This window comes from Vidua macroura, chromosome 10 (assembly GCF_024509145.1).
Source record: "Vidua macroura isolate BioBank_ID:100142 chromosome 10, ASM2450914v1, whole genome shotgun sequence".
Taxonomy (NCBI): Eukaryota; Metazoa; Chordata; class Aves; order Passeriformes; family Viduidae; genus Vidua; species Vidua macroura.
In genome coordinates this window covers 17231772-17257451 of record NC_071580.1, presented here as the reverse complement: position 1 = coordinate 17257451, position 25680 = coordinate 17231772, and the positions used below count along the sequence as shown (strand labels likewise).

At 42.3% G+C, this 25680-nt stretch overlaps 1 protein-coding gene across 1 annotated transcript; it reads right to left on the bottom strand.

Annotated features, from left to right (window-relative positions):
- WDFY1 (WD repeat and FYVE domain containing 1) lies at positions 1-23201 on the bottom strand. The gene is made up of 12 exons (XM_053986581.1): positions 23024-23201; positions 16997-17064; positions 16186-16259; positions 14927-14981; positions 13418-13568; positions 10685-10797; positions 8273-8399; positions 6613-6718; positions 5224-5325; positions 4434-4564; positions 3578-3686; positions 1-2873 (listed from the first exon to the last, which is right to left on the bottom strand). The coding sequence occupies exons 1-12, from the start codon at positions 23158-23160 to the stop codon at positions 2814-2816; spliced, it is 1233 nt and encodes a 410-aa protein (XP_053842556.1). The 5' UTR covers positions 23161-23201; the 3' UTR covers positions 1-2813.
- Positions 23202-25680: the final 2479 nt, after the last annotated feature.

Below are 25680 nucleotides of genomic sequence, written 5' to 3'. Positions count from 1 at the left end.
TGAATATCAAGAAATATTTTATTGTACATGTAATCAAAGTTTAAAAAACAGACAAGGAGGAGCAAAGGACAGATTTATCTAGATTCTCTTAACTATGTAGGGTACAGAAATACAACTAGGAAAGAATTAGCACATATTAGTACCCTTTGCTCTCCTTCCCTGCCCCAATGGAAGAGGTTACACAAGCGAGATCTGTAATGCTTCAAATCAAGGCTTCTCAATAATTGCACACTTGAGCTGACATAGCTAAGTATGTTCAGTTTGATGAGAGAATGAGTGCCTTCAAAATAGTTGTTTATAAACAAAACTACTCTCTCTTTAGTGGTTTGTGAGCATTACTCATTCAACACCAAGAGTATACTTAAAAGAATAATGATTTAGTGGCCATAATTGTCATTACATCTGAACTGACACAATCTTTAAGTATATCAATTATAGAAAATAGATTCCTTAGGCAGTAGAGAATATATTATCTAGTGGCAAAAACATAATGTAAAGAAGCAGAGGAGGTATTCACAGGGAAGGGAGGGGGGAGCTGCGTGCTGAGCAGGGGCACATTGAGTAATCAGAACTAAAAAAGCTGAGTTCTGGAGTGCTAACTGCAAAGGAGTCACACCTCAGCATTGTGAGTATAGGTTTCAGAATGTCTGGGTTGAAAAATATGGTACTCATTGCACATCTACATCAATCTCCCACCTTAACTCATGCCCTAGATCCTCCTAACCTATTACAGTGGGATATTAAACAATTCTAGTACTGTAATTCGTGTTCTGCCTTACATGCTGTGAGGAAGAAGGCATCTGTTCTCTTCCAGAACCAGACAGGATGAAGTCTGAAAGTGAATGCAGAGACTTATTCACCCCTTGAATGAACAAGAATGCTTGTTCACCCTGCAACACTTTTCTTCCTAGTTTAGAAGGGTGAAGGCCTTCAGAGCATAAAGCTGCAACTGTTCTTCCAGTGCAAGCTGATTTTCTCTCAACATCTTAGAAATAACCCTTCCCAAAAACCCTAAGCTATACAGCATGTAGCCAGAGTTGAATCAAATTGATGTGACAAGTGCTAAATCCTGGATTGAAGGCAAGACAAGTTTTGGAATCCCCACAAAAGATGATTTTGTTTATTCTTCAGTGGCCCAATAAGGCCAGCAAATAAACTCTTCACAAAACTTCCAGAGAAGGCCCATGGAAAAGCAGACAAAGTAACAGTAACTATCATATTCTGGATTCTAATGCCCTTTGGAGACTATCAGATTTTTGGCTTAAAATGCAAGTGAATCATGATGTATTAATGATCTTAAACTATTTCAGCCTACAGCATGGTCCAATGCAGATTATTAGTGTCAAGTTACACACCTAGGACTTGAATTCACTAACACTCATAGCACCACTTGATTGTTGCTGTAAGTAAAGACAGTCTAACCCTCAACTCTTCTGCCAGAAAGAGCGTATTACCTTTGATAATTGTGTAACACCACCTACTCCAGGCCAGCTGACCTACCCTTTTTTGTCCTCACACATATTGCATCTGTTTTCAGATAAATCTTAACAGCTCCGAGCTTAAACTCTGTGACATCACCTTAGCTTCCAAAGTTACAAAATAAATTCTCATTTAGAGTATTCAAATGTAGGAGATTCACTCAACTGACAAACCAAGTTACTGACAGTATCTCTCACTAGTTATTCTCTTTATGTGCCAACTGCACAGTCATAAAAGTCTCACAGCTCTTCTTCATACTTCTCAGCTTTGAAACAGGAAAGGATCAATATAGATATATCAGGATTAACACTCCTAGGAGCAGGGAAAAAAGCAGCTGTTCTGTACCTCAGTAATTATTGCTCAGTATTTATCTGTTTTAAGCAACATCAAGACAGTATTTGAATTTATGCTGTACTTTAGCAGAGACAGGTTCCCTAACATTGAAGAACATCAGCCTTTCCACAGAAAAAAATCTCTAAAATTTGGCTGGCCATTTTTTCTTAACCGTTCCTTGTAACAAGGCAGGTTTGTTTAGGTTTCCATTCTAACAACATTATAGTTGTCAGAGTACATGGCTCATACCTGTGGCCAGTCTTTAGAGTAGGTGGGCTGCACATTTTCATAACTACAGAAGTTTATCAGCTATCCTAAAACACTACATAAAAAGCCCAGGATTGTTTGCAGACTCACCAGCTACCTACACAGAACAGCTGTTCCACAAAAGTGATTTCACTAACAATTGAACTTGAAGACAAACACTACAAGAAAGCCAATAAAAGATCTTGTGTGATCAAAGGTTCTCTTACTATCTCATCTGAAAGAAGCTACCTTCCACTTTAAGCTATCTCCCCCTTCCATAGGAATAACCAACATACCTTTTGGAGTCAATTTACTGCTCAAGAAACATTTCAACAGAACTGCTTTTTGGACAAGAGAATAAGTTATTTTACTATTTGCACAAATTGAATTTACTACACTCATTTTACTCTGGTAATGTTTGAGCTACAAGGTATCTGTACAAGATATATCAGCAGAGATAGCACATTGTTAACACTACATTATGTAAACTGAGAGACAACAGGTCCTTCCACCCAGGTGTCATATTGCAGATAATGACACCTGTCCGAGAGGCTGCGGAACCGCACTTCAGCACCACGGAGATTCCCGGGGAGCCCAACAGAAAAGCTGTGCTCTACAAGGGTGACTGTCCATCCTGGAACAGCAGCAGCAGGAGACTCAAGCAACCAGTGTTTGCAGTAATATTCTTGAGGAGGGTTCCATTCATTCGGTGCATATTGCTGTACATAAGGTGCATAAACCTGCCACGGAGGAGATCAGCGGGAAGAGAATCCAGTGGCAAGGCTGCAACCAACTACTGGCGTCATGTCCCAGATCTGGAAGAGAATTGTGGAGAATTACACAGCATTAGTGTCAGACTCACAGGTCTTTCTGCAAGAGGCAAAGAAGCAAACATAAAGATATCCCTGGACACAAGGTAACAACTCCTTTTTAACCTGTGCTTGAGGAAGAGCTCATAAAGAGTTACACCCGCATTACAAACCAAAAGCCAAATTTAGGGCTGAAGAGTCGTCTTGAACTTCCATGTAGGTCTGTTTTAAGAAGTGTTATGCAGTTTGTCACAAACATGCTTAGAGGCAAACAAGAACAGGATGGCACAGTCTCAGTTCTGACATGCATGGTGAATGTAGAGCCCAGGCACAAGAAGATTCTGTATCAGTCTGAGCTCCATATCACTGTCTCCTAACAAGGGCTTTCAGTGGCCATTCTCCAAGCCATGGAGCTCAGAGCAAAGGAACCTGCCCATGTCCTCAGGTCTGTGTCTTTAAGGCTGCTGGTAGATTCTCCTGCTGCCCATGCCTGCTATGTTTGTTCAGAGACACAACAGCTACACTTCATACAGTGGAGTTACAAGTAATTTCCTCATTCAGCTGCAGAAGAACAGGTTAGCAAACACAATTCCTTCTTCACACAATAGGATAGCTTGTAGAAATAGTTGTCAGAAAGAAAGGAAGAATATACAAAAATGATCTCTCTATTAAATGTCTCTTAGAAATGCAGGAAAGAGATGCAGCAATACCTTCACAATCCGGTCGCTCCCACAAGTCACCATTAGCCCTCTGGAGATGTCCATGGACATGTGTGAAATGTTGTGTTTGCCTTCATGAAAGGTTGCCAGGGAAGTACGGCTGCACAAGAACAATTGAAATGAAAGCCCGCCATCAGATGAAGCTTCATGGCATCATTATAGCAGTGCAAAATAAACTTAAAAAAAATTAGGTTGCTCAAGTACTAATAAATCTATTCCAAGAGCTGCAGTGCCGTATTAAAGGGGACAGAACTAAATTAGCAAGTCATGCTAAGACACTGCTTGTGGAGTTGTACAGGTGTGACATTTCTTGGCCGTCTGCAGCACGACTGTTAATAATACTAGAGCAGAAGTGGGACACTGAATTAGCAAATACCTCTACTCCTGGTTAACAAAGTCAAGTTCATTTTTCCTTTTTTTCATTATTTTCGAAAATAATGTTGAGCTCTGAAGAATATTCCCAAAGTTTTAAAAAGTGTACATGAATTAATGCATATACATCCTGGCAGCTGAAATGCATTGCCTGGCACCCACTTAGCAATGTTAAATGCAATCAATAGCTTTTAACTAAACTGAAATGTTGAGACAAATATATCTCAAGTCTAGATCTGGGCTCCCAGAAAAAAAGAACTAAAAAAGGATAAAAATGTTGTAATTCCACATCTGATCCAAATGCACTTGCAGGGGCAGATGGGGGGATCTCTGCCATCACAGTGCTTTCAGTCCCCACGGCCTAATAGCAGATCAGCTCAGTGTGATCTGTAGCACTGTGTGTGGATGTGGAGCAAGCCCAAGGGTTTCTGCACACCAGCAGTGTTGCTACAGTTTATTATTCCCTAATACTCACTCTTCATCCTTGATCGACTCAAAACAGGAATCACAGACTCGGACCTGGAACTCAAATCCCATGATTGGGTAGCTTGACCGTTTGGTGCTGCACTTGCCACACACTGCTTGCCCACATTTTCTGCAATGATGCTTCATGGAGGAAGAAGAAAATAAGTCACTATACTATGTCACTTGACCACTGTACCAAGTGTCCATTGCACAACAAAAACAACAAAGCTTCTGTTTTGCAACCTATTAGAAAGCAACCTGCTAGGAAACACCCTGTTCCTTCAACCAAAGATCAACATCTCTGGAGTTCTGAACAGTCATTTAGATCATTAATGGATTTATCTCCATGCTCTGTGTATATCCTCTCTCCAGCAACCTCCTTCTGGGAGAAGGGGAAAAAGAGGCTTGAACAAGCAATCCAGTTAAAAACATTCTGGTGCACTAAGAACAGGGCCATTGGTATTTCACTGGAGTGAGCATCTACATTCTCTGCTATGGGGCACTGTTTGCCATTTTACACAACACTTGAGGATTAGCTGTCCATAGTTCTAAAGCATGGGAACATTCAGAGAAATCCAACAGAACACTCCTGCTTTCATCTGTGGCAGAAGTTTGATGCAACACTTTCACAGAATTTGGAAATGTCTTAGCAGTGCTTAGAAGCTGTAACTTCTCAATATACCTCACTTCAAAACAGCAATAATACCAAAGATGAAAAGATCTACCAGCCTTAGTGGTCTTTGGTTTACATTTTGCTCAAGTACTGAAGTACAGCTAAGCACTGAAACCAGCCATCTCACCTGTCTCAACCCTATTGTCTTTGTGTCCCACATTTGCTTTATATTCCAGAAGAAAGGTTGTTCACACTTCTGACAGGAATCACTTTCTAGCCATTGAGGAGCCTACAAAAGAGCAGGAGATGTAAGCAATCAGAATTGTTTTCCCTCACACAACAGTCAAAAAAGTTTAAGAACCCAAAGTAAAGTCTTACTTGGAAAGATGCCCTGGTTCAGTTCTGGACATTACAACAATAAATTGCAAAGAAGTTTAGCACAGAAACCCCAAACCCAAGAATACAGTTATTGGTTACACACCTCCTGCACTTTTTAAGCCTACAGGAATATGTTCTGTTACTGCCTTAATAAGAAAACTCATTCAAATACCAAAGTTCCTAAACCCACTGCAGGCATGCAAAGACTGCTGCTCTGGTTGTCTGGATGACTTTTAAGGACCAGTGTAGTCCAAACTGCAGAAGCTGTGAGGCAGCAATCCCCTTGAAGTGGGTGTCCAGAAGTAAATTCTGTGAGTAATTATCTTTTCTACTTTCATGGGATTGCAGTTTGAAATAATTAGGAATTCATCTGCATTTTCCATCCTGCCCCCATCTTTGTTAAGCATTCCTTCTCCCACCCACACACTTTTCCTGCCATAAATGGACTAAGCCAAATGAAAATAGAGCTTTTACACATTTTAGCTTTCTGAGATACTTTAACTGAACATCCATGTAAGAGATAGAAAGAGAAGCACAATATTTTTAGTATATGGACTTGAATTTGAACATGGATATTCTATACAACTTTATACATCTCATGAGGGAGTCTCCCTGAAACTTGACAGGAGGAAAGCTGGAACAACAAAACATTTTTTCTTTTCAATTCACGTACACTGCTGACAGTAAGAAAACAAGAGCATTCTCACTTGCACCACCATGGATATGAACTGATGAAGAAAGAAAGTGTATGGCTGGGTCAATTGCTGTGTACTGAGATCTTTAAAAGAAATGTTGCCTGAGGACTGAACCTCTGCCTCTCACTTCTCTACCTGCTTTGACACAAGTTGAGAATTTATTTCGAGACTACTGGAGCACAGTCCTTTGGATTCTTTACCGCAAGAGTTTGACTGCTTTAGATTGTTCCAGAAGCAAAGGCCACAGCCATTCCAGTGAACCTGTTGTCTCTTTGAGATAAAGCTCTAAGCAGTCCCAAGCATCTCCTGCACTTTTCCTATCCTGGGAACCCATTTACTACAGTGGAGCATGGACAGCCATTAGAACAGAACAGGTTTCAATAATATCATTCAGCTTTAAAGTGTCAATGTGAGGAAAGCAGCCTACAGAACTGACTAAGGAAAGTCACATTAGTCTCTGAAAAGGGGAAAAAAAAAATCTTTGACCTATGATATGAACTTACCTCCTCTCGGCTGATATCCATGTTCCACACAGCAATTCCCCCATCAGCCGAACAAGACACCAGCTGCCGTGTCAGCTGGATGTAGCAGATAGCCTGCACCTTGTCACTGCGAACAAAGCACACACCAGTTACCCACAAGTATTTAAACAAAGCTTGGTTTTTCAGCAAATCCTGATTTATACTTGTAAATAAAGCTACTGAGGAAGCTCCAAACTGATTTTCAGTTTGCTAAGTCCACTAAGCAGAGCTCTGAGGATGAGTGAACAGGTGCTGTCACCTGAGCACTATCCTAGCATCAGGATGTTGATGAGAATGTTCTTACATGCCTGACCAGAATACCAGAGGTACAGGTCCATGTTAACATTTGCTGGCAGTAAGCCCTGATGGTGAACTGAGTGTCAACTGACTCATAGTGCATGTGCAAATACTCTTCTGTGTTGGCAAGGAGAGCCACTTATCAAAACAGAAACAACTGGATAAATAAAGAGAAATATTTGTTTTAAGATGAAACTAAGCAGCAGACAGAGGTTCCACTTTTTCTAACAAATCACAGTGTCAGGCTGTAGCTAAAAAGCAAAGTATGCATTCACCAATAAGACAATTTAATCGTAAAGAAATTAATGTCAAAACAAAAGTCTGCCCTAAGAATTTAAACAAAGAATCTGAGTAGTATCAAACTGCTTTGCAACATCTAAATTGAATTAAAAAGTCAGTTTGCTTCTCAAAATAACTTCCTTTCCCATTCAGTAGGAAGAAAACCTAACTGTTACAAGTACCAGCACACATGAGGTAGCAGTAACAGCAGTATAAAGTCCTCCAGTCACTGACTTCAGTCAGTTTTTTGTAACCAAGGCTGTATTATTAATTCTTTAGCCATAAAACTAAACCCTCTAGATTTAACAAGAGTTCTAGGGCTGAGGCTATCAGTCTTGATCAAAGGTGGATAAAGGCATCTATGGAATTAGACAAGAGGAGAACACACTATAGAAATATCTTTAAATAGAAACAAGATCTCTACTACCAGTGCATTTCTAAGTAGAATATATCTTCAGTGGTGAACTGCCTGTCAGACTGAATTAGAGCCCTACATTTAAAAATGGCAGCTAATGTTGGGCCTCTAAAAATTAAGAGTTGACTGTTACAGACAACTACCTCAACGTCAGAAGAGGGGAAACATGACACTTTCGGAAATTGAGAGACTACCCCTGTAATTTAGCCAATCAGTTATCACTGATAGAAAGACAGAGAGAACAGGAACATACTGAAGCTTATTTTATATGTATAAATGAACATGCTTATACATAAAGGTTCTAGCCCTCCTCTCACAGGTAACTCAGTGCAGTATTTACAATACAGAGACATGCAATTTTTACATGAAGGCCAAACCAGATGATTTAGGATTTTTACCCACCTCCTTCTATGAACTACTTCTGTGCTACTTCTAAACCATGGTAATAAGAACGTATTAAACCCGAAAAAGAAAAAAAAACTTTATCAGTAAGGCTTTCCTAGTACTGATTATCCTTCTTCCCCTTCAAAGTACTCAGGGTTCTACAAAGAGTAATTTTCTCCATTATCCACAATGATTCAAATATCTTGCCACACTGGGACTGTGTGTTCATTACAGGACGTGTATGAAAAATAAGACTCCATTACATACTGATGTCCCTGGAGCAGCAGCGTTCGCCCCTTCCTTCCACCAATATCCCACATGATAATGCTGTGGTCAGAGGCACCTGAGAAGAGCAGCCGTTGCACAGGGTCCCACCACAGGGAAGTAATACTCCCTAGGAAAGAACATTCTGCAGTTAGATGTAAGGGACTGGCTCCCCAACACAGTGATGCCCTCCTAAAGTGAAACCTGAGGTACTGCCTTACTCCAATAAGTATGTTACTCCAGTAACATATTGAAAGCCTTACGGCAAAGGAAGCATCCAAAGGAAGCAAAGTGCAGTCCTGACAGAGGGGCAAGAAGTACTGGACAAGAGATGTCCCTAAGACAGATACAGCATAAGCCAGAAAGTCTGAGTTCTGCCCCTTGTATTTCAGTAGGTGATTTTTTAAGAGTTGCCAGGCTGCTATGTGAGCTTTTGAAGAGAGAAGTACTAACACTTGCCAAGCAGAAACCAGTATCTACCACACAGTGAGGTACTTGGTCAGTGGTTGCAGCACAGCTCGCAGTGTTCTCAGCTAAAGCAACTCCCTCACATAACCTTTTACAACCTTAAAATAGCTGGACTAAGAAACAAAGTGAGAATTTCACTCCTCTTAGCAAATCTGCCACTACTCACTAAATTACAAAACCAGATTTCAGAAGTGCAACTGTGAATTAGGGATAGAAAGAAATTAGTCATCTGACAGTAGCAGCCTTACACTAAACGCATACGGTAAAGTGGCCAGTAGACTAAAGCAGTAATTTTGTTACTCATGCCACCTACAGTTGTGGAGTTGGGACATTTTATTCCCTTGCAGAGAGCCTTCCCTTTAAAGAATCCTTCCATTGCTCAGTTGCCATCAAAAGACTTGTTAGTCCGAAACCAAGATGACAAATGGTAATTTGAGCCCAAATCAGTTCTTTCCAATGCTCTGAAGATTTTTTTTTTCTTTTTTTTTGCCTCCTTTAGGGCTATGCTGTTTTCAGACTGACCCATTTGGAAATAGCATGTGCACCAAAAAGGTACTAACTTTGAGTATTATCTCAGCATTACACAGAGCAGGCTGTTATACATGGTGAATTCTGGAAGCTGAGAACAAACTCTGAAACCATTTAAACTGCAAAGCAGCTGCTTGTTTATGAAGTCACACTTAGCAAGAGCTAGAAAGCAAACAAGATGAAATCAGACTTTTAAAGTCTGTCAAACACAGCTGCACTCAAAGAAGAATTAGATGCCATTTAAGTTTAGACTTACTACAACTTGACAATATTACACAAATATGGTGGAGAAAAAAATGTTACACATCTGATTTGCTTTAAAAAACAAAAGTTGAAATAACTAATACTATACCAGTTGAAGAAAAATCTGTTTCTGCCCCTGAAATAATATTTTATGCTAGCTCTATTCTTGTTTTAAGGATCACAGTCCCCATATAGAAATACAGGAGGCAAAGATGACTGCTGTGTGGACAGCACTGCTGCAGCTGGTGCTTGGAAGCCCTCACAACTCAAGACAGAACTACTAGAAAGTGCCACACAGACGTACTGCTTTCAGACTAACTGAAACATCTACCAAGAAGTTGCATTTGAACACAAACCAAAAGCATAGAGAGGCAAAGAAGTCTCTAAGACCAAGAGAATTATTTTGTTCTAAACTGAAACAATCTGAAATTCTCCTTGAAAGCAGAAGAGACATTTATCACTTGAAAATCTCAACCTGCCTCTACATTCAAAACCAGCTGTATTATACAGTCATCTGTAGATCAGGAATCTACCCAGCTTTAACAAAGCCTACTCTATACTTCCAGCTGTTAAACAAGGCAGCCTTTTCCAGTTCATCCCTACCCACATGCAAACTGTCAGCTGACTTGAAAGTTGCAAGTACCACATGGGAAAAGGCACTGTCTTGTTTATTTTACTCAGCATATTATTAAATTACACAGGATTCTGTGATTTGCATTCTTGCCTTACTCATTGCAGCAGACAGTGGCTCTGTATCACATTATGGACCACCTGATTCTTCATTTGATATAAGGACTTCAGTTGTACTGTAGAGGATGAGACATTTGCCTTAGACTAGGCAGTTTCTCCAATGTTGAGACTAAAGCTTTTAGAGGTGGCCATCTAGTGGATAACTTGTGTTTAACTGAATGCATATGTTAACTTTTATTTTTCATCTATAATAAAAATACCTGTAAGTATTTATAAGGCTAAGATTTCCCTTCAGCAAGAATGTGTTTGTTCTTTAACAGGAAGTCAAGTACAGCTTTCAACACCTTATGATAACCACTACCCTGGACTGGTTTTTTATCCAGTATCTACCCTTAAGAGGCAGATATGCAATTGAACAACTCACTCCAACTTACAAAGAGGTACCATATCTGGGACAAGTGGCTTTAAGACAAAGAGTTACTTTACCTTCATGCCCTTTAAGGGTTGTGATAACTGAACAGGTATTCTGCTCCAGCTTCAGAAGAGTGATCTGTCCAGAATAATCACCAACAAATGCATGCTGAGTTTCATGATCATATCTGAACACCAGTCAAGGAGAAGCTTCATTTGTTCAATGAGTATTTTACATGACTGAAACAGCTATAGAGTGGGAAAAAAAAAAAAAAGGAAAAGAACATTTTAATATGCCAGATAAATATTTACATAATTACTTTTAAAGTGGTTGGAGACTGTAATAAACCTTTTTGATTCCTTCCTTCTCATCACATTTCCCTACACATGCAAGTAAAACTGTATAGAAAATACAAGAAAAGAGTTTTAGAAAGCCACTGGAGAAAGCCATGAGATAATTCATGCCCTAGTTTGAGGCAAGCCAAGTAGCTTCAGGCCATTTCTAGCAGCTATTTACAGAACACACTCATGCTTGTCTACAGGATGCCAAAACTCATAAGGCTACTTGTTGCAGTGCAGAGTTCTCTGCAACCATTAGGAACACCTCACTGGACACTGGGCTGATTCAGTCTTACCTAGTATCTTCTCCAATAGACCCTTTGTTTTCTAGCATGTTGATATCCCCAGGAGAAGAACATACCAAGACACCAAGATACAAGGATGCTGACCCTCCACAACAAGTTCACCTTGCAGTGGAAGGACACTCCCAATGTTCTGCCTACTGCCAAGGTGAGACTGTCTAATTTCTTGTCCTGTTCTCTGGACTTCCCAGTTTACCAATGCAGGTCCTTGAGGGTGGTATTGAAAATTAACTTAATTTCAGAAAGGATTCTGTCAGATAACACTGAGATAAAAGCCACACCACATCCTAACATGGGATCCATTAACAAGGTGACACATTGGGCATTACACCTCATAACAGTTCTGATACTCACTTTTTGCCACAATGCAACTATGAACTTCAGAAACCAAAGCATGGCAAGCCAATGGAACTACATAATTTACTGCTTTTAGAAGACTTTTGTTATTCAGAATATAAGCAAGAGCTATGAAAGTCCCATGTAGCTAACACCACATAACCCAAGAGCTGTGTATAAACTTAGGTCTCCTCCTTGAACCACACAAAAACACAAGCAGCAGCTAGAAAAGTAGCCTCTGGTATCCAACAGAGGCTAACTTTAAGGCAGTCTACCAAAAAGCCCACCAGCCTAAGTGAAAATGGACAGGCTATGCCATCTGCTGACATTCCAAAATCTCCTAAGCCTTCAGGATCATGAGATAAACAATTTGCTTTCAACAAATCCTCTAACTCCCTGAACATGTGATCCTTTCTTCATCTTGAAGTTCAGGCTTGCCTTATCCCCACTAATCCAGTAAAGAATAGGCACTCTGCTGTGTTTTTCAGAAGCTTATACATAGGATCATTAACAAACAATGTTCTAAGGAACCTCCTGACAGGGAGACCAAGCACCTAGTATACACATCAGCAAGCTGGTTCTTCCAAACACAAATCCAAAGGCAGATAAATTAAAATGGATTTTCAAATGTCAAGTTATTCAATGGATATTTATTTTTATATTGATACAAAAGGTCATGCTCTTTTCTCCATTTTAATAATAAACTGTGCCATTATTTGCAATAGCATTAGCTATAGAAGCCACTGAATTCAGTGAGGCTCAGACTGTTCACCAGACTGCTGTGAGCTGGTCTCCAACACACACACCAGCTTTAACCTATTCTGCGCTGCATTCGGCTGAGATGAGCCACACATGGAATGTTTTGTGGGACACAACTCCCCTGGACTCTACAAGAAGCAGTACAACAGTACAAACCTGACAGTTCTTCAGCCAGGAAGGCAGGGTCTGCACAGATGGGAGGCCTCAGAAGGACAGACATGCAGCTGGCAACTGAGTTTTCTTCCCAGCTTCTCACCAGGACACAGGTGTACAGCCACCCTAGAGAGGGCTTCATGTTTTCAGAGATGATGTTGACCTGTTTCAGTTTTTCAATCTTGCTACTTCTAAAACATTATTGCCATCAAACCTCATACAGCAACTAATACCTTTAATTACTGTCTGGCCACATCTAAACTGCCACCATTAACAAGTGATAAAAAATAGTTTCGTTTGCTTTCAAAAGCTTTGATATGTGAACTACCTTTCAAGCTACTGGGTTTCTAAGTCTTTTACACAGGGTAAAGAATGCCTTGAAATACTTACAGCTGAATAGACAGAGTGTCTAAGCTGCCAATGCTGCAGTTAAACATAGTTTGCAGAAAGCAAATTGTACAGAGAAATTACTACTGGCGAATAAAGTTTCAATATACCTGGTAGCTTAAAGATAGAAAAGATTAACTTGAGCAAAGACAGAAAAATTAAAACAGTCCAAACGGGTTTCATGATGTTTTATGGTCTAGGACTCAAAGGCACACTGGCATCTGTTGAACAAAGTGACTTGCCAAGGAAGTCTATGGGCCAGGCTATAGATACTGTCATTGCAACAAGATGCTACAGACACCTCAAAATTAGGAACTAGTACAGACTGGGATTTCTGCAGCTCAAGGTCTCTTCTGCTATCTAATAACCACTAACAGAAATAAAGGTATTAAACTTCTAATGAGAATAAGAGTTAGCAGACTTGCAAGAGATGTCACTCTAGTTTTTATACATGAGAAGTTGGGAACAAATTGAGGTGAAGGAACAAAGTACTCTTCCATTTTCAGGGTAGCAATCATTTTTTAAAGGATACTGTAGACATGAGGCCCAAGAGGTGAAGTAATGCCTCCCCAGCATGCTCCCACTCCTGGTGCACATCCAGCTGATACACTTGTCATGACCTGTGCTGATAAGCCACTCTGATGCCAGGCAGAAAGTAATAGCAGACACTCGATTCTGGTGAGCTGTGAGAAGAAAAAGATTCCGGCTATTTTCCCCCCAAAATCAAAGTGCATTCCATACTTCCATTCTAATTCAGACAGAGAGAGGTTGAAGATGATATCTAGGCAATGCCCCAGGGATATCTCTCACCATTATATAATACTTGCATCTCAGCTGAATGAAAAGGTTCCCATAGTTCTGTTTAGGATTTGCCTTCTGAATAGCTCAAGTGAACCAAACCCATCACTCAGCTGATGTAAGCCATTCCCCCAGAGAGAAAGAAGCTAAGTTCAGCCCAGATACCCAAGGTTAAGGAACAGGCAAATCCTCAGCTTCCTCTAGTTAGCTCAGAACTTCTGAGAGTAATGCAACACATCTAAAAACTTGAATTGCTTTACTAAATGCATGTTTTTGTAACCCAGAGAGCTATGCTCACATTCATAATTCCAAGCACCTGAAAGGATATCTAGTCCATGGCATTCAAACTGCTTCCTGTGACATCAACCAAACCCCACCCAGCTTTGTTGAGAATGCTGCCACTAAGCAAGAAGTTACACGTGCTTTAGAAAGAAGCCTCCCCTGTCCCCCAGGCTGCAAGTACTTCCCTTGACTGAATTGTCAAATCATCTCCCTTAGGATAAAGGGAGGTTTTGTTGCTTTAAGAACAAGGTCTTTTTCTCCCAAGCAAGAACATTGCTTCTATCGGTGTCAGGGAGTCACAAGACAAACTGCACTTTGTTTTGCTACATAATCTGCAGTCTTTAAGAGCTTCAGGCCTTTCATATTCCAATTTTAGCCAACAACTGAGTTTTGTACTTCTCTAAAGGATGTGTACAGACAAATGTTGAAATTAGTATCTCTATAAATATTAGAACAATCCCACAAACCCTGTTTCCCACATATTGGAAAAATTAGCTCTTTTTCCTCCCTGTTGCTCTCCTAGGATGACAGAGGAGGTATGGACTCTTACCTTGAGCTAGGAGTAACCAAGCCCATTGATTACAAGAAGTAAGGAGAGAAACTGCAAATACCAAAATCACCTTTAGAAAGCTCTTACACCAACATTCATGGAGTACACCAACATGGAGTACAACTACTCCAGCTGAAGAGCAAAATCCAAGCTCACTAGTTCTGGGTTGTTACATTGCAGGCTAATGATGTAGTGAACTTAATGATAATGACTATAACTTAGACTCACTTGTCTGACAGAACATTTTTCTTATGGCAGTTATCCCCCAACTAAGTGACATCTGTAAGGTCAGTCAGAGTTAAAGCATATCTAGATTTGATTCATGTGTGACTGTGTCCAGTTTCCCAAGTATTGTAGATACCTTCCCTTTACACAAATATTAGTGTAGATAGGTAGTGGTTAACTGTTTACCTGGATAGGTCTTGACAAAGTTCATCTTATTAAAGTCCTCAGAAATATGAAACTCCTAAAAGCGAAGTGAAATTGTTAGAAGATACCACAGTGGCATAAAGCAACATTGATACCAAAAAAGGAGCAGCAACCTCAGACGTGAAATTTGCATAGCAGCAGTATAGCCCACAAAAAACAGGCATCTTCTGAGGCTGGAACAAAGCACACTGAAATACCAACTGTAAATTAGGGTTTTAAGTGAACTGAATTTTCAACAGGGAACATCCTTTCAGAATTGAGTTTACTGAAGGGAGAGTATAGGAAGAGATAAGATCTCATTTGTCCCCAGCAAACAAACAGGAGCAAACAAAACTCTGTCTTGTAGTACTTAGGATCTGCATGTTCGTGACTTCACAATGGACAGGTTTAAGTGACAGGATTCTCTATTTGATCCATTAGACTTAATGAAATTTTAGAAGTCTCACTTGAAATTTCCAGTAGTTATCACTAAAATTCTATGCAGTTCTTTGTAGGCTATTCACAGCAGTTATCTGTGGAATCACTCTTTATGACACTCATGCGGTACCCTGGCTCTTTATGGGGCAGCTATGATTTTGACCTTATTCTCATAGAGAAAGGAAACCATTAAAGCATCTGAGAGTCACAAGATTCCCCTCCTTTACCAAGGGGGGAAGAATAAAACCCAGTTTCTGTTCTGCCACGTGTATGCTCTCCAAGATAGGGACAGCAATTACAGCAAGAGTATACAAAGAGAGAAGAAAGAATTCCCAGCAAGAAAAGAGATGAACCCAGCCTCTTATAATTTTAGAGCTAGTGATGAAATTTCTACATTATAAAAAGATCTGCAGCAATCAAATCCAGAGATGAATGTATGGCAGGATACAGACAGATCCATACTCCTGGCCAGGGGCAAACCAAATGCAGTTCACAACCCCTGTCAGAGCACCACCATGGCACTCTGCCCAGCTTACTGTACTGCCCTCAAAACAACTCCTTGGCCAAGAGTAATTGTTTGGGTCCACTGCTGCACTAATGGCTCAAGGGCTTCTTGAGGCTACCTGGCTCACATCTAACCAGAAGAACCTTTGCTTTGCAGTCCTCCCACATATGTCTCAGCTGAACTGCCAAGAAGCTCAGCCATTTAGCAGTAGCTGCATTCCAAAATGAATGGAAAGAAAACAGACTATCAGCTGCCAGCAACACATGGGCAATCTGAGCAATTCTAACCTACATTCAGCAGAAAAGTCACAACAACTTACCATGATAGCTCCATTATCCTGGCCAACAAATATCCGTCTGCTGTCATGATGATAAGCCATGGCAGAACATGGGGCTGTCAAAAAAAGCAAGTACATTACAGTATTTAAATAGAGGTATTAGGATACACATGACTTTAATAAAAGTCAATTCTTTCACTCAGGACAAAAGCTGTTTAAGTAGTTTGAAAGAAACTAGTCTGCCTAACTAACATCCCTTGGAATGACAGTTCAATTCCCACGTGTGAAGCTGAGGACAGGAACATGACTACTGTAACTCAGATATACCAACAGGAACTATATGCAAACATGATTTCCTGCCAAGGTACAACTCAGAGGAATTTTACATAGGCTGAAAGCTGACTTAACAGCAACAGCTGATGACACTTAAGAACTTGAGCTCACTAAAATTATTTCAAATGCAGCCCTGAAAGAGAAAAAAATGCATACCTTGGAAAGCTGAGAGTATTCTTATGTCTCAACTTTCTAACCACTTTCAGCTAGTGGTTAGAAAAGCTCTCTTAATTGGCAGACAAGTTATCTGACATCATTTGAGGCACCTCCAGCAGCAGATCCACAATCATTTACCTGGTAAAGGATGTGATTCTGACAGAACACTGTCACAGATCTCATCCGTCATGCAGCTAGTTTTAAATCAAAGTCTGAGCTAGATTTGCTGCAAAGCTCCCAAAATCAAGATCATTGAGGGAATCCAGCCCTTGGGGAAATAAGAAGGAGGTATTCCTACACACAGCACAGGTACAAAACCTATACTATGCCTGGCCACCACTTAGCACATCCATATTGTACTTACATGCCATGGTGTGATAGATGCTGGGCCAGTACTGCCCACTGTCTCTCTTCAGCCATACTCGGATTGTCCTGTGTCATGGGGAAGAGCAGGGAGAAGCCAGCTTAAGTGCATCATCCCCTACATCTGAACCACTTCATTACTTATGGATCAGCTCCACTGCCCTTAGCTTTTGTGCTACTCAAATATAATAGAGGAACAACATAACAGAAATGACAGCACTCAAATATTGCTCTAACATGACAAGAATACTGGCACCCTTGAAGAATAGGCACCCTTGAATTTGGAAAAGTTTTCTTCAAAGCTATTTATACATGGAGTTTCAGTAAGTATGAAATGGAAATACTATTTCAGCTCACCTCAGAAATTATTACAAATTGCATCCCTTTACTTCCTTCTTGGCTCTGGTTGATACAAATCAGAATCAAACTGCAGAAACTTTCTATCTTTGGAAGAGCAAATCACAGTTTGTTTACAGCAGATTAAGTGTCTGATACATTAAAAAAATTGCAAATTATTTTTAATGGAACTCCAAACTTTTAAATTTTTACAGCATCTCTGTGTAATTCACCCTTCAGCAAGCCAGATACTGAATATTAATAACAGAAGCACCTCATCTTCTAGACCAGCACATTACTGACATCTCCATCCCCAAATATGAAGAATCTATAGAGGACAGCATATCTAACTCAGTATTATTTCCTCTAAGCCATGCTACTAATCCTTCATGTAGGAATGCAAAGGACAACATTAGTTGCTGTTGGTTTGTACTGCTTCTCTGCCCTAAATATGATCAGGATTGATAAGCCAGTCAAACGTTAACTGAAAAGCTGACAAGATGGCTTGGACAGCATGCTAAGATTCTTTATAAAATTGCAACCTTCCAGACTCATCTCTTGGAAGGAAAGGATAAGTGGTCTTGTGAACATTTAGCATTATACTACTCTGATGACTGTCAAATCCTGGGAGGAGGGTGTAAGAGTATCAGCAAGGAAGTGCAAAGCTACTGTCAGTTAAAAACATTCCCACAACAGACACATTGAATGGACTCTACATCAAGAAGTTAAGAGCACACATGTAGACAGTGTTAAGGTTAAGTCCTCTTGAAATGTAATCTCCAAACCATTGTTAACCTTTTTGTTACTTTTTAAATCTAACTTCCTCATTCCTAAATGATCTGTAAATATGAGTATCTGGAAACACTGTCAAGAGGTTTCACTGAGATGTGCTGTTCTATTTACTGTTAGCTAATGGAAGTTCTAGTATTCAGAATTCTTTAGAAAAATACTAGGGGACTGATTAGTTAGACACCATGTGGGATCAACACTAAAAAGTTTAACAAAAAGAGCACAGAAGGAGACCAGTGTCTTGCACCACAACCGGAAAGTTTCAGAAGTTTTACTGCTCAAGATACAACAGCAGCATTCTAATCTTCCAACCCATTTCAAGACTTTTCTTTAAAAGACCACTCAAAAATAAAGCAGACAATGCCCACTCCTAATATACTACTTTTTGAAAACTTGAAAGCAATAGACGTGAGCATACACTGCCCCAAAATAATGATTTTCAGGTTTTAAATCAAGTTACTTTTTTACCAGTTTAGGGGCATATGTAGATTAGTCTAGTAATTGTTGGACACTAAATATTTTGCATTAAGACTGTCTCTCAAAAGCTATCACTTCCTCTTTACAATAATCAACAGCCTACCTTATGTCAGTGAGTCACCATTTCAGAAGAGCAGTTGCTATTTCTTGGTAACACAGAATATGGGAAAAACAGTGTTTTCGAGTAATTCTAACAAATTACTAGTAATAGTAATAGTAACCTAATAGCACAGGTTAACACCTATGCACCTTTATCAGCTTTTAAACTTGGTTTTTAAAGAAGCTCCATCATACTCAAACTGTTCTGAACATCTCAGATGGTGGCTTCTACCCTTACTAATTCAACTCTTCACTTCTAGGCAAAGTCATGTAATTATCTTTTACTTTTAAAAATTACATGGTAAGTTATCATGGTGATCAAAATCATGCATTGCTGATTTTTCAAAAGCAGACTTAGCTTTCTCTCAGTATGGTGGTTAATTGTACTGAACTAGAATAAAGGAAGCAAAGATTAGTTTTTTCTAAGAAGTTATTTAATAGGAGTATAACTTCTGTGTTGATCATCAACGGTACAGTCCCTCAGTGAAGTTGAGAGGCTAAGCAAATAGCTGCAAGAGTTAGCAAAATTAACTTCTGAAAGCTTCTTATTTTGGTTTAAGTAAGATTTAGACTCTGCTCGCCTCATGCTTGCAAAGATAAGCTGTCAGATAGCTTTATATCTAATTATATAAAGCTCTGACTGAGCAAAATTTGAAGAGATCATTTCACAGTAGTCAGCAAGTGACCTCTGCCAAAATGCCATTTCTCCCTGATTCTCCCTCCAACAGACCTGTTTTTGTGATGCACCTCCTTATGTTGGGACAAATTCGTAAAATACTAATTCTTAAAGGGCTAGAGAAGTCCTCCAGTAATGCTGCTCCCACAATCTCCTTCAACCACTCAATTCCTTTGTTATGACAACTGCCTTTAGCACTTTCCTCAAAACTTGGTCTTTAATGAAGAATCCTGTGCTCAGTACCTAAGAAGAACCAGCTACCACTCCTCCTTAAGCATTCCACCGGGTTGTTTGACAGCAGTCTCAGTGAAGACACAAAAATGCTGCAACTCATTAAGAAGCACCCAGAGATAGATATATGACTTTTTAAATTCTAGACTCAGGTCTCTGAGAGTGGCAGGAGGAAGCAAAACATTTTTTAAAGAAGATTAGAAATAACCTCCAAACTTCCCTAACACTCAGTACTGAACCAGAAGCTGCTTTCAGCTGAGCAGCATGCACATTTATAGAAGCACAATTCAAAGGGGTTTTGGCACAGGATTTTTTAATGAAATATAAAGAAAGACACTCAAAAGCCATCTTCAAGCAACACTGACTGTGGCCTTACCAATTTCTAAGAGTTTTTATTGTTCTCAATTGCTGTTTAATTGACAGAGTGAGTAAACACCCAACATTGTTGGAGAAAAAACTTGGGATTTGAGAGCAGAAAATGCTGTATTCCAACAGTGTTTGTGCTCCTGCTACACCAGCTGCCCTCTGAAAGCCAACAGCACAGGTGCCAGGGAGGGAGAATGATGAAAGACCAACAGTCAAATCCAAACCTGTTACAATACCAGCACTGCTGCAGGTTACTACAAGCTACACCAGCCCTGTTCCCAGCACTGCATCTTCCTAACTCCTTCAAGCCACCAACAACTGCTTTCCTACCCAAAATCAACCACTGGCAGTTGTTTTCCTAGCAAGAACAGAATACTGCCTCTTTCTGGTAGTTTAAATCAAAAATATTTATACTGTTACCAACCTTGTTCCCAAAACAGCAATAGGAATCTGGTTTAATCACAGTGCAATGGAAGCTCAAAGACCCAGCTGATAGTTTTTATCTAATTTCTGCTAAAACTAAACCATATATTGACCAATATTTAAGCTTCATAAGAAAAATAAACAACAAAAGCTAATACTGTACTTTAAGCAGCAGCATTGAAATGTGCCAGTAACTCCAGAGCTCCTGTTAGGCTGTAGTAAATACATTACATTCATCTTGCATTTAGGGTCTTGCACATAGCTTATCATCCCTCAGCATTCCCAGCTGCAGCTGGGAAACACTCCTCTTGCCTTAGCTATTTGTCTGCTGAGGGACACACTGCAACAATTCCCAACATTGTCTCGCAGCCAGGGTCAGACAAGATGCCAACAGGGACACAGAGTTAATCATCCTTTCTAGATAAGTTCTGAGAAAGCTTCACAGATGGCAAGTGTCCTGCTGAAAAATCCGATTGGGAAAATTAACTCTTTGTGTCCTGCAGGTATTCTTGTTTCTTTTTTCCCCTCTAAAAAAAAAAATCGTAGAACTTTGTTGCCATTTACAGATCTACTACAAAATTTTCTGTATCCTCTGAAAAAAATAAAACCATTGCTTTTCATTCTAGGAAATATAATTTAAAATAGGAAGAACTACAATGAGTAGCTCTAATGAGAGAATAATCTACAACATTCCCAGAGAATGTTTGTGTACCAATGTTTTCCTCACCACCCAACTTGTAAACACATTCCTCTGACTGGTTATTATGAAATACTTGACAGCCTTAGCTGCATTAAGACACAATAAAAAATACTTTAGCCCTGCTCTTAGTACACACAGCAGCTCTTTTGCTCCTTGTACTCTGCACTTTGCTGCCAGGAGCATAACCAGTTATGCAGTATTAACACCTACACCCCACTTGTAGCAAGCAAACAGGGGAGCACTGTTTGACAACATGTTGAACTGTAGGTAAAAGCTTTGATGTACTGTAGGAGGTATCCCAGATTAGAGGCAATACAGGTCTCTGAAAGTTCAAAGATTCTCACAATAAGGTGGGTGACACAAATCCAGCCACAAGTCCACAAACTCCCTTGGAACTGACACACACCAAAGGTGGGTGGTGGCCTCTCCCTCCTTGTACAGGTCTGTATCTGACATCAAAACTTGCCCAGATAAAGATGCAGCTCCATCCTTGGCTCTTATCAGCAGCCTAAGCATGCAAACTGCTTAACCTTCAGCATTAGACCTTGAGTTTAAACGCTGGCACTGTCTGCCCACAGGCAAGCCTCTGCAAGCCTGTACCATGAAACTCTGTGAAGGCTGAACCCTGCTATAGAGTCTTAAAAATCATTATTTCCTCTTCTCTCCTTCAGGAGGTCCATCAAAGCAAACTGAACACAAACAATCACACCTAAGTGACTGGAATGAAAGGAAGCTGCCCATTCCCATCATAAAGCTGTTATCCAACATGTACTGCACAAAGCCATCTCCATATTTCCTATGGATGACACAACCAACTAGACAGCTCATCTGTTTGCAATTTTTGACCTAAAAATAAATGCCAGAAAACCCAGTTCAGATAACACCGTTGGTCTGCTGATTTTCAGCACTCATACCCTCCTATTTCTCACAAGGTCAAGCTTTCCAAACAAAAATTCATGCAAATATTAATGCAAGTTTAGTTTTAAAAGTTTTATAATATTACAGTAAAATTATCCCCGCACCAAGCTACACCTCAAAGAATGCACTTTTGTACTTTTAAAAGTACACCGTTGCTTCAAATGGAGCCACAGTTTCTTAAGAAGCACCTCTCATCCCTCTTCACATTTAAGCATCACTTTCCACATGGCACAGGTGAAATTCCATCTCTCGCTATACACACTGCAGATCCCTCACCACTTTCCTGGCCACAACCCTCTGTACTACCTGCTTCCTCATTTCCACTTTCCTTTCATCTGAGTAACTGTTTAGCGACATTACCAGCTTCCGTGGCAGAGGAGCCAGTGCCGAGAAGCAGGGTCAGACTCTGAAGAGACCTTCCCCTCAAAGCAGAGGAGCCAGTGCACAGCAGCTGATCACCCCCTCTCCCCTCAGATCTGCCAACTCACTCCCGGAGCGGCTTCAGCCGGAGGGAGGCAGGTTTGGGACCTGCACACCGAGCCACCGGAACGGGCTCGCTCCACCGGGGCAGCTCGGGAAGCTCCAACTCTCCCGACAGGCAGGGGAAGCAGTGACACACTGCAAGTGTTTCAGCCAGAAGAGCGGAAGGCCGAGGGAAACACACTCCCTGACTCCTGTTCTGCTCTGCAGGACCCATTCCCACAGGACGAGCTGTGCTTTCCCGCGGCTCCGCAGGCGCAGGACAGCGCGCACGGAGCACAGCCCCTTCTCCCCGCCGCTGCCAAAGTGTCAGCCCCGCGTCCCGCACCGGGCGGGCCGAGCCAATCCTCCCTCACAGCTGATGCCATCCTCCTCCCCGGGACCGCGGCTCCGCGGATTTCCTTACGGCTGCAGGCACCCTGCGCGCCTCCCGGCAAAGGCACAGCGCACACACGGATTTCCCTCAGCAGCCCCGGCTCCCACCCCAGCCCCGCGGCCCGGCCCTGCCCGGCGGGGAGCGGGCCCCGGGTCACCTGTCCTCGCCGGCCGTGATGACGCCGTCCTCCTTGGGGATGAGGAGCGCGGCGCTCACGGCGTCCTGGTGCCCCTCGACCTTGCTGAGCAGGACGGGCCGGCGGCTCTGCGGCCGCGAGTGGATCTCGGCAGCCATGGCCCGTAACGCTGCGTGTAGCGGCGCCGCCCGCCGGGCCGAGGTGTCCCGAGTAGCGGCGCAGCGCCACCGCGCGCCGATGCCGTCACGGGCGGGGCGGGCCGCCGCCAGCCGTATGCTCTAGAATAGAAGGGCCGCGGGCCGTATTTCATAGAAGAGCGGAGAGGTCAATGCGGCGGCGGGACGCGTCCCCTTCGCTGTGCCTGTGGCCTGGGCCGCGGTGCTGGCTGTGCCGTCCCGTGGGATCCGTCCAGGAAAAGTCGTTGCCGTGACCCCGGCTCAAGGAGCCCAGTCGCTGCCCATCCCCGCTGGCGCGGGGCCACCACAAGGCAGCAAAGGAAAGGCTGTTCCCCCTGGAGTAATTAACGGAGGGATATGGGCTGAGGCAGGATGTGTAGCCACAGGAAATACATTAGCTCCTTTCTGTCTGTTAAAGCAGCTGTAATCCTTCAGCCTATAAGTTCTTAAGCAGCTGGATTGTGCTGTTATTGTCTCTGTGTTCACTGCATGGGAATGTTGGCCACGTAGCTGGATAACCAACAGCAGAATTCCTTCCCTCGGTGCTTGGTTTTTGGTCTTGTATCCGAATACCAGTGTTTGGATATAGCCAACACACGCTGGGCTTAACTGAAAACGCTCAGACAGAGCTGAGCCCAAAGAGATGAGCTCCAAGATGAGGTGCAGACAAATCTCCTGGAGCAGGGTGCTGGGGATTGTATTATTTGATAAACTGCCACAGACCATGTCACACACCTGCAGTCAGGGAGGGTGAATGAGGCTTCCCCAGGATCGTGGGGGTGGGCAGCAGACAGCAATTATCTTTTCCTTGACCTGTCCCAAGAGAGGAATTTTGTAGCTGAGAAAGCCAGTAAGGGAGATTGGCTACACAGCAAAAGAAACAGACACTGGAAGAACGGGTCCAACTTGAAACTTTAAAGATACATGTAGTTAAATAGACTTTGTTTTGCCTCAGTTTTTCCCTGCTTCCTTATTTTTCCTCTGTATTTCCAGAGTGACTTGGTCACTGAGGACAAGAGTATTACTCCAGGTCTGGCCTAACAAATCACCCCAGTCAAGACAACAGGCAATGACCACCTAAGCAAAATACTTGGCATAGCTGGATCTAAAATCCTTCAAACACAATATTTCAGGCCTTGACCATGTTTGCTGTGCAAGGTTTCCCTGTGCTTGCAAATAGCAATGCAGTGCTTGGCCCAGTGGACATATCTGTAGTCAGAATGATAATTTGTGATCCAAGCAGACGCCAAAAGGCACCTTGTTGCCCAGTGCTCTGGTTATTATTCAGACTTGTACACACCTATTCCTCTGCTTTTTAAGCCTGACCTGCTTAGCTCCTGCCAGTTGTCAGGGGTGAGTTTGGCTCTCCGCCCAAAGAGGAGACCGTGTTCTCCACATACAGAGGCTTCACAGCAGGGATTCTGAATGAACGTGCAGCTGGCATATCCACAGGGAAATGTTTTCAAGAACTACTATCCAAAAACTTTATTTGATGACTAGCGGTTATGAGCTTTTTTTAACCTTCCTTTCTTATCACATGAGACATTCCCTCCGGCCTCATCATCTGCTACTCATCATCCTGCCGCCCTTGGCTAGGGACTCGTGGTGGTGTTTTGGCGTGGAGGTACATCCTTCCACCCGCTCTTCCGCCTCCTGGCTGGGGACCCCGTCCCGCAGGAGCGGGGGATGTGCTGATCCCCGGTGTTTTCCTGCTCCCGCACCGGGGCCCCGCCGCGCCCCCGGACCGGCACCGGCACCGGCACCGGCACCGGGCTGCGCCGTGCGCGCAGCGCCGCCAGGGGGCGCTGCGGCCGCGCCGGGCCCGCGCCCCAGGGACGGATCCGCCGAACACGGGGACCGCGGGAAAGGGGGACATGGGGACATGGGGACAGCGGGACGTGAGCACAGGAGCATGTGGGGAAAGGGGTGCGGGAGAAATGGGCATGCGGACAGGAAGATACGGGGAAAGGGGAGAGGGGGACAGAGGGACAAGTAGATACAGGGAAGATGGGGACAGGGAGATGGGGAGATTGGGAGATGGGAAGAGGGTGACGAGGACAGTGGAAGGTGGGAAGAGTGGGGTATGAGGACAGGGAGACAGCGGGATATGGGGACAAGGACAGGAAGATCTGGGGAAGGGAGAGAGGGACAAGAAGATATGGGGTGATGGGGACAGGGGACAGGGAGGCAGGAGGATATGGGGACAGGGGGAGAAGGGAACATGGGGAAGTAGGATATGGAACAGGGGGATATGGGGACAGGAGGACATGAGGAACCTCCTGGTGAATCCCATGCAGAGGCCAGGCAGGAAAGTCACCTGTTCAGCCCCTCTGCTTGGCCCTGGTGCTTAGAGGACACTGTTAAGAGCTACCAACAGGAAAAAACAAACAAACAAAACCAAAACAAGAACAAAACTGTTCAAATGACATCATTTTGCCTCGGAATGGATTTAGAGGGCTTTGGGGTCTTTGGTTGATGGTTTTGTTATTGTTGTTTTTGTTT

Coding starts and splice junctions, on each gene's coding strand:
- WDFY1 (XM_053986581.1), bottom strand. CDS start 23,160: ATGGCTGCCGAGATCCACTCGCGGCCGCAGAGCCGCCGGCCCGTCCTG. Junction 16,260..16,996: donor CATCTATCACACCATGGCAT/GTAAGTACAATA, acceptor TTTTTTTGACAG/CCCCATGTTCTGCCATGGCT. Junction 5,326..6,612: donor TGGATATCAGCCGAGAGGAG/GTAAGTTCATAT, acceptor GCTCTTTTGTAG/GCTCCTCAATGGCTAGAAAG.